The sequence below is a fragment of the Vigna radiata genome, chromosome 7 (assembly GCF_000741045.1).
Source record: "Vigna radiata var. radiata cultivar VC1973A chromosome 7, Vradiata_ver6, whole genome shotgun sequence".
Taxonomy (NCBI): Eukaryota; Viridiplantae; Streptophyta; class Magnoliopsida; order Fabales; family Fabaceae; genus Vigna; species Vigna radiata.
The window spans coordinates 43,092,326-43,112,372 of record NC_028357.1 but is presented as its reverse complement, the minus strand read 5'-3'; the positions used below and the strand labels follow the sequence as shown (position 1 = coordinate 43,112,372).

The 20,047-nt window shown below is 31.9% G+C and overlaps 2 protein-coding genes across 2 annotated transcripts; one reads left to right on the top strand and one right to left on the bottom strand.

Annotated features, from left to right (window-relative positions):
- The first annotated feature begins 7,052 nt into the window (after positions 1-7,052).
- On the top strand, positions 7,053-12,093 carry LOC106768211 (putative chloride channel-like protein CLC-g). The gene is made up of 7 exons (XM_014653209.2): positions 7,053-7,379; positions 7,490-7,690; positions 7,792-7,969; positions 9,232-9,494; positions 9,993-10,262; positions 10,367-11,498; positions 11,594-12,093. The coding sequence occupies exons 1-7, from the start codon at positions 7,231-7,233 to the stop codon at positions 11,699-11,701; spliced, it is 2,301 nt and encodes a 766-aa protein (XP_014508695.1). The 5' UTR covers positions 7,053-7,230; the 3' UTR covers positions 11,702-12,093.
- Positions 12,094-12,201: 108 nt separating this feature from the next.
- On the bottom strand, positions 12,202-19,673 carry LOC106768212 (calmodulin-binding receptor-like cytoplasmic kinase 3). Its single transcript, XM_014653210.2, has 7 exons — positions 18,641-19,673; positions 18,282-18,494; positions 14,490-14,749; positions 14,147-14,312; positions 13,975-14,064; positions 12,857-13,155; positions 12,202-12,746 (listed from the first exon to the last, which is right to left on the bottom strand). The coding sequence occupies exons 1-7, from the start codon at positions 18,900-18,902 to the stop codon at positions 12,537-12,539; spliced, it is 1,500 nt and encodes a 499-aa protein (XP_014508696.1). The 5' UTR covers positions 18,903-19,673; the 3' UTR covers positions 12,202-12,536.
- Positions 19,674-20,047: the final 374 nt, after the last annotated feature.

The following is a 20,047-nucleotide window of genomic DNA, read 5'->3' as shown; positions in this document are numbered from 1 at the left end:
TGATATATGTCTGATATAATTGATCAAATAGTGGCTCAGTACAGAAGATATGATTGTGTGGTCCTCATCCCCACTGTAACAACATTGTTAGTTTCTGCATCCCGCTTAAATCCTATTCACTTGTTTGTTTTATTCTCAAATTATTTTGGCCCTGGGACCATTTAATTGGAGAAATCATCAGTATGTTCTTAGAAAAATATATTTTCCTTTTTTTTCTCTCTTTATTCTTATATCTTTGTTGTATTGTAATTTCCATTTAATATTAAAACTCTTATATTAGAGATAAAGTTATGTTACAATTGATATAAATGAAATAATTTTTATTTTATAAATTGATTTTATTAAAAAAATTATACTTAATTTTATTTATTAATATTATATCAAAGTATATTTTAGTAAAATTCATTGGATCTATATTATACAACTTACTATCAAATCATTTACAAATATATAATCTAATACAAAATATACTCCTAGATGATATTATAACAATGGGTTGAACTATGTACAAAATATATTTTTTTATTATTTATTTTATCACCATTTTAGGTGAAGGTAGATGAAACTATGTGAGTAGGATTTTAATTTATCATTTAAAAAAAAACAAGAAAGAAAATGAAAGAAAGGATCTGACTTACATAGTATAACTCTTCAAATACACAAATAAGATTACCTACTTGATTCATATGACAGGAAAAGAACACAGTAACATAACACTATTACTGTAGAATAAAGACGAATAAGCATAGGATTAAAAATGAAAAGAAATGAATCAGACAAAACCAAAAGAATATATCTATTATTCATGGAAGGAGGTAGTTCTTTCACAACAAAAAACAGATGAAACCATTATATAAGACAAAAAAATTAAAAAAAAAAATTAGAAAACAAGGAGTGCTAGCGGAAAATAATATAAATATACACTTTATAAATAACTTAGAGCGGTTGGAAGTAGAGATGACAAAAAAAACTGTGTCCGCGGATTAAATCCGTTGTGGATAATTGGTGCCCGCGGATAATAGGTACCCGCGGGTAGCGAGTTTTTTAATACCCGCTTCTTATCGGGTCGGGTTCGGGTTTTGCACTATCCGTTACCCGCTTAGAAGTTAAAATTATATCTCAGTTCTTAGTTTCTTTTGCATAAGTACCTTTAACTTAAAATTTAAAACATTTCAATTTTTTTTTTCAATTTAATTGGATTATTTCATTTAAAAACTTATAAAATATTTTTTTTAAAATATTCGCGGGTTGAAAACGGGTATCCAACGAGTACCCGCGGGTATTTTTTAAACGGGTACCCGGCGAGTAGCAGGTCGGGTGGCGGGTATGTTTTTATCCGACGGGTCGGGTTGCAGGTAGGCACTATCCATACCCGACCCGACCCATTGTCATCCCTAGTTAGAAGTCTTACCTTTATTAAAAATAGAATCAAATTATAATATATATATATATATATATATATATATATATATATATATAAATCTTACATTATAAGTTTTATAAAATTAAATTACATTTAAAATCTATTTCTTAAGTAATATCAAAATTATGATTAAAATTTACATTACAGTATATAAATTTAATACAATTTCTGTTTTATAGGTTAATTTATATAATTAAATTGGACTTAAAATCTATTTAACAAATCATAAACATGACATTTATATATTATTCATATACTATTTTTATTTTATTATTAACTAATTTAATATCCAAATACATATCTCACGTCCTCATCATTATATTCTATTCCTTATGCTTCCATCACCTTATTTCTAATGAGATTTTAGAAATATTTAGATGAAGATACTTTTTTATCATTTACATCATCTCATTCTCTTGTATTACAATTTCATTATCTTCAACCTCTCTCACCTACTATTGGTCTCATCGAACACCAACTCATACCAAACGTGGAACTATATGTAAATAACTAATTAAACATGGAACAGTTTATAAAAAAAAATACACATAAATATCATAAGTGGACATCAAAAGTGTCAGTGAGTAACGTTTTGTTGGATGGAAAACGAAGTAACAAGAAGAGAAAAAATATATAAAAACGTAATATTCTAAATGAATTATCTTCATAATTGATTATTTCATAAATATAATTCTTTCTCATTATATAAATATATATATATATATATATATATATATATATATATATATATTCTCTTATTTTTTTCTTCTTTCACCCTTTTCTTTTCTTATTTCTCATTTTTTTCTTTTTCCTCTTTTCTTTCAAAGTGTAAGAGTAGTATATGAAAGATAGTAAAAACATTAAAGCTGTATTTGTTTCCAAGATTTACTGTTAGAAGGAATTGTGTAAAATAAACTTACAACACTTCAAAAATCTTCATTTTTAACGGAGTTATTTTCTCCGTTTCTGACGATTTTAACCTTCGACAAATAAGTTACTATGGTTAGAAAAACCGTTGAAAAAAAATTACGTCGATAAATAATTACTAATAATTTTTTTAGAAATCGTCGATATTAATAGGATTTTGTCAAAACCATCGATAATAGCAGGGTTTTACAAGTAAATAATGTGTTTAAATTTAAATATTTGGAGTTAAATGAAGGTGTGAATTTATGATATTAACTCAATATCTCATCTTATTGAGGAGAGAAGATTTGAGAAGAAAATGTGTTTTATAATATTATCGCGTATGATTTCATATGTCTCTTGATTTTGCAAGTGTAAAGAATCGATTCTAGAGTAGATTCTCTAACTTAATAATTGTCATGGTCGGGTGAGGTATGAGGTTTTTGAAAAGAATGGTCATCCTACGTGGGGGGAACTATTATGGGAGTTGAGGAACTAATTTCATGCTCATGTGAAACTGATTCTATAACATCAGAGCTTCTTCCATGTTCATGTTGCATCGATGTATTATAATAGGTTTTGCTTTCTCCTTCTACTTTTTTTTTTATAACAATATATTAATTTTTACTATAAATAATAGAAAAATAATAATACTATATTTTAATTTATCAAAACTTTTTTTTTTTATTATATTTGTCAAATCACTCATAATCTTATACATTATCTTCAACTTCACCCATTTTCACCTTTGGATTGGGGTGAGAATGTGAGGAAGATGTTTCATGGGATAAAAAGATAATTTTTATGCACACTGTCGAGTACCCCACGTTACCCTTGGTTTGGTTTCCTTAGTATGTGAAAATTAAAAAAAGAAGATAGAAAATGAACAATTATATAAGATGACATTGATGAATTACCGTTTGTTACGTTAAAAATAACACTAATGCCTTTAATCATTAAGACTTATTCCATGAATTTTGAAAGAGTGTGAATTTAATTAAATCAAATGTTGAAAAATAAATCAAAATCAAAATCTCTTGATTCTTTAGAGAAAAAAACATAATTAATCTATTATTTTTAAGGAAACACAAACCTTTATTTTGTTGAATTTAATGATTTTTAAGATATGTAATTAATTATTTTTATTTCCATAATATGTTTTACTATTTCTTTTTTATATGTAATTTTTCATTATGTGTGATGACATTTTAAATTGTCAGTTGTTAAAATTTATAATAATGTCTAACATAAGAATTAAAAAATATTTATTTTTATTATTTTACTCGCAATTTAAGTTCAGCGGTATAAATTATTTTTAGTAATATAAGAATTTAAATTTTTTTCTATTTGACTACTAATTTAATTTCATATAAAGTATATATATTGTTATACTTTTAATTTTCTCGTAACGGTTATTTGACATTCACCAACCTCATAATTTTACTCAAATTTCAAGTATTTTTTCACTTCAAAATTTTGATTATACTTTTCTTCATGCAAATTTTTTAAAAGGTGTATCACATTAAAAAAAATAAAGCCATAATTTCATAATTAATCAATTTTTTTAGAGCACACTCTTTTTTCGAATTCTTAACCTTTGCATTTGTTATATTTTGTACCATAGAATAGTATATGACTCTTACTTTTGAATAAATTAAAAAAGAGTTATTTATAATTCTATTCAACTCACTTTGAAACTATTTCGATGTGTTTGAAATAATTATTGTCTTTGAAACTTATGAAGAAGTGCATTTGTTGTCAAAATAGGTCATCTGGTCCAATCTGATTCGACTTATTACGAGTTAGTCACTTAGTAAATCATCTTAGTTCAGTTTATTTATTAGTGAGTAAAAAAAATTTGAATCTGATCCAATCACAATAAACTAAACGGGTTGATTTACCGGTTCACTTAATTATAAATTTTTTTATTTTTAAAATAAAAAATGACAAATTTTTTATAATTCAAATCTAAATAAATTTTATTCTTAAAATGTTTTAAACTCAAAACAATTCAAAATAATAAAAAAATACAAAATAATCTTTTTCAGTATAGAATGAAAAAAATATCTTAATATTATAAATAATAAAATAAAATTAGATAAATTGATGAATCACTTGTCATAAATTCAATTCAATTCCGATGAACCAAATTTAAATAAAGCATAAAAAAAAATATATTTTTTTTAAATTCAACCTAACTCTGTACATTGTGTTTCCAAGTTTTGACATGTCACTAACATGACATTGGGAGCATCAAAACACCTTAGTTTAAGTGTGCATGTGGGTGGAACTTCAATAAGCCGAAAGTGGTATGATTCAAATTTTCGTGGACCACAAGCTCCTAACCTTATGAATGTCTTCTTTTAAATGTCGTTTACATATTTGAATTATATGTGTTTCATATCTGACATTTATTATTTTAATGTCAAACAACTTGTCACGTGACGTTTATCTTCTTCTTTTTTTTCCCACTTGAATCATAAATATAAAACACATGTCTTTTTTAAAAAAAAATTGAATCTCTTTTTATTTTTTAAAAACATTAATAATAACAGTAAGTATTTAAAGTAATGTTCCAAATAATATTCAATATTACAAATATACTAAACTAAATTTACGCACGAGAAAACAAATCAAATTTTAAAGGTAATCCTTTTGCAAAACTAGATTTTGAACTATAATTGCACCAATATTAAAACAATAGGCTAATGATATTAAAACTACAATAGTTTAATATTATTTTGAAAATGTGTAATGTATTATGCTATAAATAATATTTAATTTATAACATTTTTTTTACTTTTTATAGTCAAGTAACATTGGTTATAATGTTCTATATTTTATATCTTTTTATTATAAAATGTGGGAAGGATTTAGCTAAAATACACAGTAGAAAATAATAAATAAAACTTCTCTAAATATATGTTTTCAAGTTGTAAAAGAAATACTATTGAAAATAATGTGATAAATTACAGTTTGTGTGTTTTTTTATTTCATGAAACTTACACTCAAATATGAATTAATATTGTTAAAAAAGTTATATTTTTTTCTAAAATCGATTCCGTTAGTTGAGTTAAAAAATTTGAACAACTAAATGAGATAAATAATATGTTAAAAAAATGAGTTTCTTTATGCTCTTTTTGTGAAATTGTCAGTATGTTTTATTTTTTAAGACTACAATTTCATTTAGCAAATAATCATTATTAGGGGATTTTTCTAGTGTAAAGGTATTTCCTCTACGATCTTTTTCAGTTCGACAAGCAATTCAAAAATGACCATTAAAATTAGAATTGATTCAAAATAATCATTTCAAATTCCAATGATAATATCAACTTTATTCGAATCCCTTTTTGGTAAAAATGTTTAGTATTCATTCTCTGCTTACCTCATTTGAATTGAACGAAAAAGACAACTAAATTTTGGATTATTCGCAACATAGCAAGTGCTTTTTATCTTAAATTAACTACGTTATTTTACAAATTCTACCATGATACGAAATTAATTATATGGTAAAATGTTTATATAAGTATGTGTAAATAAAATTTACATTTTGAAAAAAGCAAATTAATAAAAAATATTTTAACTTTGGTAGGATTTATACAACTAAATTAAACAAATTTAGAATAAATTTCTATATGAAGTATAATTAAAGATAAAATTAAAACAGAATACAGAATATAGGATCTATATTATAAATAAACAATGTATTTACATATCACATATTTTAACTTGCTTTTCATAGTTTTTAAAAAAACAACCCACGATATTTTTAGCACACATTCATATGATATTATACCTATTTATTCTATATTATATAAAATTTCACTTTTTAACTACAATTTGTTAACCTCAAATTGTATATTGATAACAAATTTTATACAAAACAAAGTTATATCTTAATTAACACGGCTTAACTTTAAATAACTTAATATTGTCTCTTCAATTTAAAACTTCATCGATGTTATATTTTTCGTCCATTTAATCGCAATAATATTAACTAACGTAAACTGTGAAAATGAAGCTATTGGATTTAATAACATCATTCAGTTTATTAAATATAAACGGCAACCGTGATTTAATTTTTAAAAATAACAAATAACTTTTACCAATTAAATAAAATAAAAACAAACAAAATAATTTATCCTTTCATATATTTATTTTGATGTCTGTTAATAACTTTTTTAAAAGATAACTAGAAACAAACTCATTTGATATATCAAACAAATAACAGTAGTAAAAAACTAGGAAAAATAATATTATATATTTTTACACTATCTATACACAGCATTAAAACAAAACCCTTATTCAAAATTACTCAAACTTCCTCCTAATTAAACCAATTAAATTCAATATCCTTTTAAGAAAAGTTGAAGTATAGATATAAGTTTATCTTAAAAGAGGGTTAACAAATTTAATCCTTTTGTTAGGTATTTTATTGTTTAATTGTTTTCTAAAATTTTTTAAAAAAAAGGAGAAAGTATCATTAAAAGAATATAAAAGTCTTAAATTTTGAATCATTTATAATAATTTAACCATTAAAAGAGTATCAAAGAGTATATCATATTAAAATCTCTTCCCATCTTAAGCCTTTTCCAGTGACCTCAATCAATGCCACGTCAGACTCTGTGAAGGGAAATTTCCTTATTTAACCTTTGTTACCGAGGAGAAATTTCCTTTTTGGAGGTATTATATGCCAAAGGAAAAAGAAAAAGAAAATTAAGCTTTTCTTTCTTCTCTGAACAACTTGTATTACTTTTTTTATTCCATCATCTATTCCCATCCTTTCACTGATTGATCTAGTCTTCCTTCCATTTTCTTTAAGCTTGTTTCTGTCAAACTCACATGTTTCACACTTCACTCTCCCACTTTTAACACTCTTAACTTCTCACCAACTTCCTGTCATGTCAACAAACCACCTCAGGAATGGAGACGCCGAACCTCTCCTTCGTCAAACTCTACTTTCTTCTTCACAGAGATCCATTGTCAACTCCACATCCCAGGTTGCTATTGTCGGCGTCAATGTCAGCCCAATCGAGAGCCTCGATTATGAGTCAGTTTTTTCTCCTTTTTTTTCATCTGGGTGTTGCGCTTTTGCCCAAAGTTGAAATCTTTTCCGTGACCCACCTCTCAAGTCTCGCGCTTTCTGTTTTGGCTGTGCAGGATGTTTGAGAACGAGTTCTTCAAGCAGGATTGGAGGAGCAGAGGACAGGTTCAGATATTTCAGTACATTTTTATGAAATGGCTCTTGTGCTTTCTCGTTGGCATGATCGTTAGCCTTATTGGTTTCTGCAACAATCTCGCGGTGGAGAATCTCGCTGGCATCAAGTTTGTGGTCACCTCCAATATGATGTTGGAGAGGAGGTAACGATGTTTTAAATTATTTTGTTTTATTTTTCTAGCTGACCATTTATAATTTATTTTCATGGATTGGCTGAGTTTTGGAAGCTTGGGATTTGTCGCAGGTTCCAGTTGGCCTTCTTCATATTTTTTGTTTCTAATTTGGGTCTCACGCTTTTTGCCTCCTTAATTACGGCTTTTATAGCACCTGCGGCCACAGGTTCAGGTATACCTGAGGTGAAGGCTTACCTAAATGGGGTGGATGCACCTGGAATATTTACTGTGCAAACTCTTGTTGTTAAGGTATACAATGAACTAATACTACGTTTATTTAGTGTGGGGTTTGCCTATAGAATAATGTGATCTTGGCCATTATGATGATCATATTTCATATTATTTTGATGTTCTTTAACCTATGTCTGCATATGCAGTTAAATTATAGAGGAAAACAATAGCAACACATGTTCTAAATTTTTGTTGAAATTATTATCACTAGGTTCTATTAAATTCCAACCAATAGTTAAAGAGAGTTTTGAGAAGCATATTGCTAGTATTTTTCTTGGAACGTGGAACTTTAAATGTTTTAGGTGCCAGGTGGAGTATGTAAATGACGTAAACACTAGATAGTAATGGAACAATAGATTACCTATATTTGGTCAGTTTATACCCATTTTTGAAGTCACTCGTAAGTTCAAAACGGAGTCCACTGCCCTTTCTTATTATCATTCATTGACATTGCTATTGGCACTTCACAAAGTGGTGTAAATTTTTCAACATTTTCCAGTAGTCAGTAACTTTCCTTTCTATATTGTTAATTTTTGTTTATATAACTTCTTGTTTATTTCCAGATAAAGTTAGGTAAGCAACACATTTCAAAACTTTAACATACAGTACTAAGTTGTTAAGAGCTGTGAAGTGATGAAAAATTTATGCAACTTTTGTGGTGTGCAAATGATCGTTGCCAGTACATTTTTAGCCATATTACCCATCATTTAATTACATGATTCTTTCTTTTTGTCTTTTTAATTTTCGTTTTCGTAGTTATTTTCTTGTTTCCCACAATACATGATTTTGTCTTCATGAACATGTTTAGGAATCAGGGAAAAAAGACGAATGGCTAACTCATCTAATATTTCCTGTTAGCTATGATAAAATCATCACTAGGTATATATTGCTTGTTTAACTAGTGTGAGATGTATTCTTCTGTCACAAATAACTTGTGCTGTCAGCTGAGACATCTAAATATTATCTAATCTAAATCTAAATACCGTACACATGAGGCAGACATATATCAATGTTGTCCCCTCTCCAACATCTATGGTGCTTTCAATATTCTATATTTTGTTTTCCTCCCTAAATTGATGGAGCACGTGTTTATGATAGAATTCTGAAACTAATATTAAATTTTCACGTTTCTCCAATATCATTTTGTTTCATAATATAGGTAACACTGTCTCTTAATTAACTAGTACTCTGGATTCCTTTTTCAGATTCAGCCATCCTCAAACAGGATTTCTTGTTTTCCCTGAAGAAGAAATTTACTTTCATGTTGGTTCTTTCTACAGATTATTGGAAGCATTACAGCAGTTTCTTCATCACTTCTTATTGGGAAGGCAGGACCTATGGTGCATACAGGTGCATGTGTAGCAGCATTATTAGGTCAGGGTGGGTCAAAGAGATACGGGCTATCGTGGAAATGGTTACAGTTTTTTAAGAATGACCGTGATCGGAGAGATCTAATAACCTGTGGATCAGCTGCTGGAATGGCTGCTGCTTTCCGTGCCCCTGTTGGTGGTGTGTTGTTTGCTCTGGAAGAGATGGCATCTTGGTTTGTTTGCCTATCTATTAAACATTATAGCTTTTCTCCTGTAAACTCAATTTTTCAATGATGTTTATTTCCTCCTTACCTTTATTTATAGTGATAAAAAATGTCTTAAATTTTGTTATTTCTTGTATGTTTTCAGCTGCATATTGTGGCCAAACTTCATATGATATAATTTTATTCTTCACATTTTGTTTACAAACATGTTAAATCAAACTCCTCTGAAACTATAATAGCTCCTTTTTCTTATCAAGCATAACTTTCATTGGGTTTGGGTGGGTTGTTAGGCATATATTGTTAGGCTGCTGATTAATTGTCCTCGGGCTCGCATCTATGTCTTTCTTTGCAAGGATTGGTTGAGGTCCTTCAGCTTTCAGATGACAATAAACACTGTCTTCTCTTATTGCTTTTTAGAATTGGTTTTTCTTTCTTACAGATCTTATCAATCTTAAAATCCATAAGTTTATTTGTTCCCGTAATAAATGTTTAATTTCTGTCTTATAGGTGGAGAAGTGCCCTTCTGTGGAGAGCTTTCTTCACAGCTGCAATAGTTGCAATATTGCTCCGTGCCATGATTGACCTATGTTTAAGTGGTAAATGTGGGCTATTTGGTAAAGGGGGACTGATAATGTTTGATGCTTATTCGGCGAGTATTTCATATCATTTGGTGGATCTTCCTCCAGTGTTTATTCTTGGTGTTATAGGGGGGTTACTTGGCAGCTTATTTAATTTGCTGCTGAGCAAAGTTCTTCGGATATACAATTTTATCAATGAGTGAGCTATCTTTTAGCCTTAAGTGCATTCAACAAATTGAATTTCTCCTAACATTGTACTTTACATTATACAAAGCTCATTCTTTCCATCATTTACTTTTGCAGGAAAGGAACCATTTTTAAAATTTTGCTTGCTTGTGTAATCTCCATTTGTACATCCTGCCTTCTTTTTGGTTTGCCATGGTTTACGTCTTGCCGACCTTGCCCACCTAATCCAAGTGAACCTTGTCCTACAATCGGCCGGTCTGGTATCTACAAAAAGTTCCAGTGCGCTCCTAATCATTACAATGATCTTGCAAGCCTCATTTTCAACACAAATGATGATGCTATTAGAAATCTATTTAGCAAGAACACCGATGACGAGTTTGAGTTTACATCAATGCTAATATTTTTCGTTACATGCTTTTTGTTAAGTATCTTTAGTTATGGAGTTGTTGCTCCCGCTGGTCTTTTTGTGCCAGTTATTGTTACTGGTGCATCTTATGGACGCATCGTTGGAATGCTGCTTGGCAAAAACTCCGATCTTAACCATGGTCTTTTTGCTGTACTGGGTGCTGCTTCCTTTCTTGGTGGATCCATGAGAACGACAGTTTCTCTGTGTGTAATTATTCTAGAACTCACCAACAACCTCTTACTGCTACCCTTAATCATGATGGTGCTATTCATATCTAAGACTGTCGCAGATGCTTTCAACGGAAATATATATGACATTATAATGAAAGCCAAGGGTTTGCCATATTTAGAAACTCATGCTGAACCTTATATGAGGCAGCTAACCGTAGGTGATGTAGTAACAGGTCCACTGCAGACATTTAATGGCATAGAAAAGGTTCGTAACATCGTGTTTATTCTCAAAAGTACAGGACATAACGGGTTTCCTGTTATTGACGAGCCTCCTATGTCAGAAGCTCCGGTGTTATTTGGCATAATCCTCCGTGACCATCTTCTCACATTGTTGAAGAAGAAAGCTTTTATATCCTCACCTGGGGCAACCAGTGGCGCCGTCTTTGATAACTTTGCAGCCAATGATTTTGCAAAGAAGGGTTCAAGCAAAGTTCGTCTGAGGATAGAAGATATAGAGTTGTTGGAGGAAGAGATGGACATGTTCATAGATCTACATCCATTTACTAATACTTCTCCTTATACTGTTGTGGAGACAATGTCACTGGGAAAGGCCCTTACACTTTTTCGGGCGCTTGGTTTAAGGCATCTGCTTGTGATACCCAAGATTTCTAGTGTAAGTAAAATTCTCATGCCTTGTTAATTTTGATCAAGAAAGTTAATTATTCTCTGATGTTCACTCATAAAAGTTTTGTGCATTGCTAACTGCAGAGATCACCTGTGGTTGGTATACTCACACGGCACGACTTCATTCCAGAACATATTTTGGGTTTGCATCCCTTTCTGGTAAGAAAAGCTGGGAAAATACTAAGATTTTAGACACTTGTCTAGGCAACACAAATTTGGTCATCAGAGCAACGCTCACATATTCTTGCTAAAGCTTTTTTGGGCATCTGAATAAGGCTTCCCACCTCAATTATTATGTTGCAGAACCAGTTCTTATTCATGAGACTAGATTACTAGTAATAGTTTTTTTTTTTCCATCTACATGGAATACAGAACTGAGTCATATGACAAAATAATAATTGTATGATTCAGTGAGTCCTTTTTTCAACTATTGCTCATTGTTGCACTTTGTACATAAATTATGATATGTGATATATAATTGCCTGCCATAAAATTGTTTATTGTAAATTGCATCAAGAGGACTTCGTTTTACTTTAACTCGTGGTTTTCTGAAGGTGCTTGGCCTCGCAGTCATAAAGAGTAGTTTATTCAATTTTTCAATGGATATGTTTAGGAGTAAAATTTGGTTGTGTTAATTATCATTTATTAGCAATGGAACACACGCATTTTTGTAGCCGATCTTCACTATGACATAAAAAGAAACACTTCATCCTTTAAGAACAAATCCATATTTTACAAAATCCACTTTCAACTCTACACAGACAAATACTTCAGTGGCAACACAAGGAAGTTCCTTGCCGTATATTTTCTTTTGTCGAAGTTTGTTTATTCAGGTCTTGCTTTCTGAGCCAGCATTGGGTTGCCACTTCCTAAGTAATGTTCACACTTCACAATAATGACTCATTAGGCAGTGTACTGTGGAATAAATAAAGTCACCGAGAAAGATTCAAATGACATCACTTCAGGATAGATAAAGAAAAAAAGAGATAAAGACCAACTTCACTATATCATCATCAAATACAACTACTCATGTTCTCCTTGCACTCTTGAGGTAAGCTGCCCTTATTGCCCACAACTGCTCGCTCACCGATTTCATGTCAGGTCTATCTGCTCGAATGGGTGCTGCACATTGAAATGCCAAATCAAACATCTTCATCAGAACATCTGTGTTTACTGCTTCTTCCATTAAAGGATCCACCAGTTCCACTACACTTCCTTCGTTGTACTTCTTGAAGGCCTGCATAAAGATCAAACACATTTTATTCATTTTTACAATAATTACTTCAAAAGTTTTGACAACGTAATTTTTTTATGATGACACTGCATGAAAACAAATGATGAGCTTACCCATCTAAGTGTAACACGCTCTTCAACAGATTTCTTCAACTCAACGGGACGGCGGCCAGACACAATTTCTAAAAGCAAAATTCCAAACGAATAAACGTCACTCTTGGGAGTGAGTTGGTATGTTTTCATATACTCAGGATCCAAATAACCAACTGTTCCCTTCACTTTGGTAGAAATGTGTGTCTCATCAGTGTTTACAGGCCCTAGCTTTGCAAATCCAAAATCAGCAACTTTAGCTCGCATGCTTTCTGTCAGCAGAATGTTGGATGATTTCACGTCTCGATGGATAATTTGCTTTTCTGTTCCAAGACATGACAGGCTACGCATCAAGATTCAATAGGCAGATCTATAATCATGCAGCATGAATATACTAGAATTAACACAAGCTAAAAACTGACAACGTAATGGCCACAATGTCAAGGCAATGAAATATGTTTCTATTCTTATCAAGTACAATATATATTGATGGGAATAATTCAAATTAAAAGCCATATAAAAAAAACAAATAAATCCAACTTCTCCAAGTTTTGGATCAAAAGTGATGTCAATTTTTTATGAGTTTTACTCTTGATGAATCCTCAGAAAAAATTCATCATATATATTAAAAGTAATATATTGTATAGCTCACGGTTAATATTAAAACTAATAAATTGTGTTTGGTTTCATGTTTAGGATGTGATTTTCCTCATTTTGGATACATTTTAGAAGCTAATAATTACAGGTTTTCACATCATAAACGTGATTCCTCCATTTTAAACGAGTCTCTGGACATGCTACAAAACAACATCGACGGTTAAGTATCTATGTATGGCTAAGGCAACTACAAAACAACTTTTCCCACCTCTAACTAGATATGCTACTAATATAAGATTGATTGCACTGAAATACGTTGAAAAGATACTCAGTGATTATTACTTGAGTATAATGTCGTGTCAGTGCTGTTTCAATAAACAAACAACACATAAACACCCTATTTAAGGCATTTTTCTATAAACTCAAGATTTGAAAACATCTATTTATACTATAGTTGTGTAAGATGTGAAGAACAATCTTACAGTTGGTTTGTAGGAAAAAGAAAACGTCGGAGAACAAAATCTACATACTACAGTAATCACTACCTGCATACAGATGTAGATAGGTCAAGCCATGAGCAACATCAATTGCAATTTCAAGGCGCTGATTGAAGTCTAGTGTTTTTCCACGCATGCCTGCAAATAGTATAACATGATATTATGTATTAGATTGAATATTCAAAGACAGATGTTGGAAGATAACAGTGCATAGTCCTACCATCCAAATGTTCTCTAAGGGTACCATTTGGCACAAACTCTGTAATAAGAAGGCGTTCATTTCCTTTGTCAATATAACCTAGTAGCTTCACCAGGTTTCGATGATCAATTTTGGCCAAAAGTTGAACTTCACTGCTGAATTCTGCTCTCAAACTATCAAAATGTTCCTATACGATTTAGCCATATCAGCATGGAGAAAGTACTTCAACCATTTCAGTGGTATGACAATGAAAGCATTTCATAATACAATTTTGATGCATAATTTTGTAACAAAACAGAATCCAGAACTTGAGCATTCTACGATTAGATGCACACTTTTAAACTAGATACTCAGAGCTACTTACCTTTTTCGCACGTTTTACAGCCACGACCAGACCATCTTCCAATTTGGCCTTGTAGACAGTTCCAAAACCCCCTTCTCCTATTTGCAATGTTTCTGAGAAGTTATGAGTAGCTCTTGTAACTTGGTTCAGATCAAGATGCAATGATTGAAGTCTACTGAGTTTTGGATACATTGAGAATCTTGACGGACTAGCTGGCACTCGTAGTGGACTGGCCGGAATCTTGTCATTAACGGAGGCTTCAAAGGAGGAAACGGAATCCACTACAAGATCAAAGTTGTCCATAATTTATTCAAGTATAATTGGAAGCATTGTGTTAAATATAATAAAGAAAGAAAAATAAAGCATATAACAACCATAAAAACTGAAGTTTTTGTTGGGACGCACACACAGAGAAGAGAGAAAACAGAGACAAAGTAATTGTGAAAAATACACTTTTCACAATAGTTTGATAGCAATAATCTCACTTGTGAGTTTGAAGTACTGTACATTTACAGAAAAATTGGAACTGAATTACAGCTCATCACTCCCTCTTAATTAAGTTTCTCAACATTAAAAACATTCAATTTATCTCTCAAAAATTTAAATCTTTCAGCCCTAGTCGATTTGGTGAAAACATCTGCAACTTGATCATGACTGTTGCAGTACACCAACTCCAGTTTTGCTTCATTCACTTGATCTCTCAAATAGTGAAATTTAGTGTCAATACTCCATGAGTTACAGGGTTCTTTAACAAGTTTATTACAGACATGTTGTCAATGAGAAACTTCATTCCTACGTCATGCTTCAACTCAATCCAAATTGTTTTCATGCATGCAGCATAGCAACAGCTATGCACTTTGCTTCACACGTGGGCAATGCAACCACTTGTTCCTTCTTCGAGCTCCAAGGGAACGAGGCTCCTTCTATAAAGAACACAAAACCTGTAGTACTCTTTTGATCATCCTTATCACCTTCTCAATCTGCATCTGTGAACCTAACAACTTCAATTTTCCGAGTTGAAGTGTTGTTCTGTGAAAACAGCAGTTGCCATAATTCCTTTGATGTATTTGAGAATTTGTTTGGCAGCTAGACGATGAGATACTTGGAACTCTCCATGTATCTCGATATTACTGCTAAAGAAAATTCTATATTTGGTCGTGAATGATAAAGATATCATAAAGAGAACAATTTTCTTATACTCAGCTCATCAACTTGTTCATCAATTCCTTTTTTCTCTAGTCTCAGCATCTTCAGACACAATAATAATCCCACTATACTGTTCATTTGTGTCTGACGTCCAACTCCAACCATCAGACTCATCAAACACAGCATCTTTGCTCACTACAGTTTGTTTATTGATGGTATTGAACAACTTGTAGCCACCAGTTTGATGATATCCTAGCAGTACCATATCATCTAGTTTCTTTCTTGACTGCTCGAGAATGTGTTTGTAGTATATGGATTCAAACACTCTTAGATAACATTTGCCTTGTGGGACCAAACTTCTTTTGGAGTAATCCCTTCTAATCTCTTAGATGGACATCTATTCAAAATATAGATAGCAGTTGACACAGCCTCCACAAATATTTTGGTAACTCCTTAGTGTTCATCATACATCGTACCATGCTCATAATGGTTTAAGTCTTCCTTTCTACCGTGCCATTATGTTATGATGCCTATGGAGGAGTTACTTGATGTATATTCACTGGATATATATTCACTTTCTCAATCTCTTCTCAGAACTTAGATAATTTGGCCATTGCTTTGTTCAACCATGGTTTTAAATTTCTTAGACTTCTAAAACATCACTCTTTCTTTTGAAAAAGTAAATCAACAATTTCTTTGAAAAATCATCAATGAATGAAACAAAATACTTATTACTTCCAAGGACTCCGTTTGAATAGGATCACAAACATCTAAGTAGACCACTTGTAACTTATCCTTTGCTTTTGATAAAACATATCCTGAAAAGAATTTTCTTCTTGCTTGGTCTTCGTACATTCTTTATTGACTTCTTTGAGTGGAGAAATATGAGGTACACCTTGTACCATGTTTCTAGTCTTCAAGTTTTGTATATCTCAAAAATTAAGATGTCCAAAACAATAATGCCAAAGTCAATCCTCTTTATTTATCACACCTACAAAACATTTGTGATCTACTACATCGATTTCAAACTTGAAATTTGATTCTTGGTTAGAGGTGATTTCAAAATCAAATGGTATTGTTTATCATGCACTTGAAGCCTTTTATCTTCTAATCTTGAAGTCTATCCTCTCTCAACTAATTGACCAAACTTAGTAAATTACTCTTCATTCTAGGAACAAACAAAACATTTGTAATAGAAGCTTGGCCACCTTTCTTCGTTTTAACCACTATCTTTCCAACCTCTTCTGCCACTAAAGCATGATCATCAGCGAACTTCACCTTGCTCTTAATTGATTCATCAAGACTTATGAACCAATATTTCCTTCTTATCATATATGCTGAACATCTTGTATCAAGATACCAATAATTTTCTTCAAGTCCTTCTACTTGAATCATCATCCCCTTCTTCTTGAGCCATTTGGACTCCATCCCTCCTTGGATTTGGTTTCCATCAATACTAAGCAATATGACCCATTATGTTACAATTATAACACTTTGCATTTAGTTAAGTCCCTTCTTTTGCTGAAAATCAGCTCACTTCTTGCTATCTTCCTTCACATCATTTTTGTTCACTTCTTGCCCCCACTTTTCTTTGTTTTACCTTTCTTATTGAAAGCTTCCTCTGGATTGGTATGTGCCTGGAGAATTTGCTCATTCTTTGGTTCTTCTCCTTGTTCATTCAACCTATGTTCATGTGACTCTAAAGAACCCTGAACTGAAGCTCTTCAAGACTCAACTTTTCAAGATTCTTTGATTCTTCTATAGCCACAACTATGTGATTAAACTTCATTGGCAGTGTACACATATCTTCTCAATCACCTGCAACTCAAACATCTTCTCTCCAAGACCCTTCATTGTGTTTAGCATCGTATGAACATGGGTAATATACTTAGCCTCTATCTCGTTACTCTCCATTCACAAAAGTTCATATTGTTGTCATAACGTCTTAAACTTCACTTTCTTGATCTTTGTGGCACCTCCATGAAACCTTTTAAGAATCTCCCAAGCCTCCTTTGATGTCTTTGCTTGTGCAATCCTCTCAATGTTTGTTATGTCAATACTCCAATACAAGCTGAACAACGCCTTGCAAACTTTCTTATCAATCTCCTGGTCTGCAGCTCACTGAGCTTTTGTTCCTCCTGCACCAACATATGTGCAACCTTCTTCAAGAAGATCCCACACCCCTTGAAACTACATTACAAATCGTGTCTATATTTTCCCGTTGTCATAGTTCTTCATTGCGAGAATCGGAAGATTGGTAGGAATGGAAGTCATCTTATTCTTACAACTTCAGCCCCTTCGAACCTTGCTCTTAATACTGGTTGTTAGAACACACACACAGAGAAGAGAGAAAAAAGAGACAAAAATAATTGAAAAAAAATACACAATGCATCTAATACACTGATACACTGTTCACAATAGTCTGATAGTAATAGTCTCACACTTGTGAGTCTGATGAGAGTTTGATGTACTGTAAATTTATAGAGAAAAATTGAAACTGAATTACAGCTCAACAGTTTTTATGTTAACATAGGAATAGATGGTTCATCACAGCATGTCAAAATACCCATCTCTCAAATTCATAACATGAATGCAAATGTCTAGCATGCAAGTTATCTAGAGAAACTCCAAAAAAGGTGATAAAAGTTTACAAAAACATCAACTCACTTGAATTGGGGTCCTTGCTCAGAACAGCATGAGAAGTTGCTTTCCTTCTCTTAAAGAAACAAGGACAAAGAACAAGACAACATGCAAACAGAGCTCCCCCTGCAGAAATACCAACCACGTGGACTGGGATAGGCTTAGAATCTCCTTGCGGTTTAGATTCGGTATTTGAATCCTTTTTAAGAAGTTTCCTCCCTGCCTTTAAAGGAAAATCCACTGCAAACAATAAAAGCCGACACAAAGGTTAAAATAAAGGCTATTCTGAAAGATAGACATTACAAGTGGAAATCTACAGAAAATGTGCATAACTATCTCTGGCAAACGGCAAACCATACTCAAATTAACATCTTACTGGACCATACCAAAAGAAACATCCGTCACACATTTAACACTTCCAAAGTAGTCGTTCACATCACACCCCTTTTCAGTATACGATTGGAGAGACTCACAGAAAGCAACCTTGTCCACTACATTGCCGTTTATGTAGAAAAGTTCCTGACCATGACTAGCATGTGAATGTGCCACCCAATCAGTGCCACATTCCTTTGACTGTAAGACAACCTCCGAGCCAAAAATTGTTGACAATTGCAGCAGCACAACCAAGAATAACGCAGAAATGGCCATTATTAACTAAACACCGCAATCCAATAGGAAAGCATCTCCTTGTAGCAACACAGTAGCAATCAGGTGCATAAAACTACCGAACAAAACCGGCAGAGTCCTGATCAAGCATCATATTCAGCCTACAACACAAACCATCGCCACAGTTCCAAAATATTGACCAGAAGAACCCGCCAAGCAATCAAAGGTGTTGGCCCAATTCACCAAATTGGGCCACCATGAATTGAATTGAATTTCTGAATGAAAACAAGGCAAGATCAATTTCTGACAGCGATTACAAAAGATGACCGTGAAAAAAAAGTTGCTTGGATGAAGTTACAGCTGCACAGTGTTTCCTAAATTTCTCCAAAACACCTCGATCACCCAATCGGACAAAAAGCCTCAGAGTGACAGCTGGCAAGGGATCCAAGACAAGACCATGGAACTCAACAATTGTTGTTAGAATTCAGACTACCCAATTCACCCACACATAAGAAAAGACAAAATAACTAAACTTTCCACTGAGAACCAAGGGAAGGTGGGTTTCTAGGAATCTGGGGCGTGCAAAAGAAGAGACTGGGAGCTGAACAAGAAGAGGCGGCTATGAAAAAAATGGAAATAATAATTAATAAAGGTAAACCCAGGTCTACACTTCACAATTGTTCTATGTAGCAGCAGACTAGCAGATAAGAATCAACACTGTTTTTCATAAATATCAAGCTTAGTTTGAACACACAAATAGAGTGAGAAAGACAATAAAGAATCAGCTGTGGACTCTGACGAAAACCCAATTGCCGGCTCTCCTTAATATACTGCTATAAAAATATTATTATTTTTAATGAGATAAAACTTTTCTTGATAATTATAACAATATTGTTGGTTCAAAATAAAACAAATTAATGTTTTCGATTATAACAATGAATCATTAAAAAATAGAAAGTAGAATTAAATGTTATAAACAGAGATATAAAAAAAATCTCTTTACCAAACTTTGTGTATTATGTTGTATTTAACAACAGATATTTGTCATATGATATGTATTTTTAACGAAATTTAAATAATATTTTTTTGATAATATTTGAATAGTTGATTTATAATATTTATGATTATTATTATTATTATTATTATTAATTATGAAATAATTTTAAATAATTATGAAATGATATGTA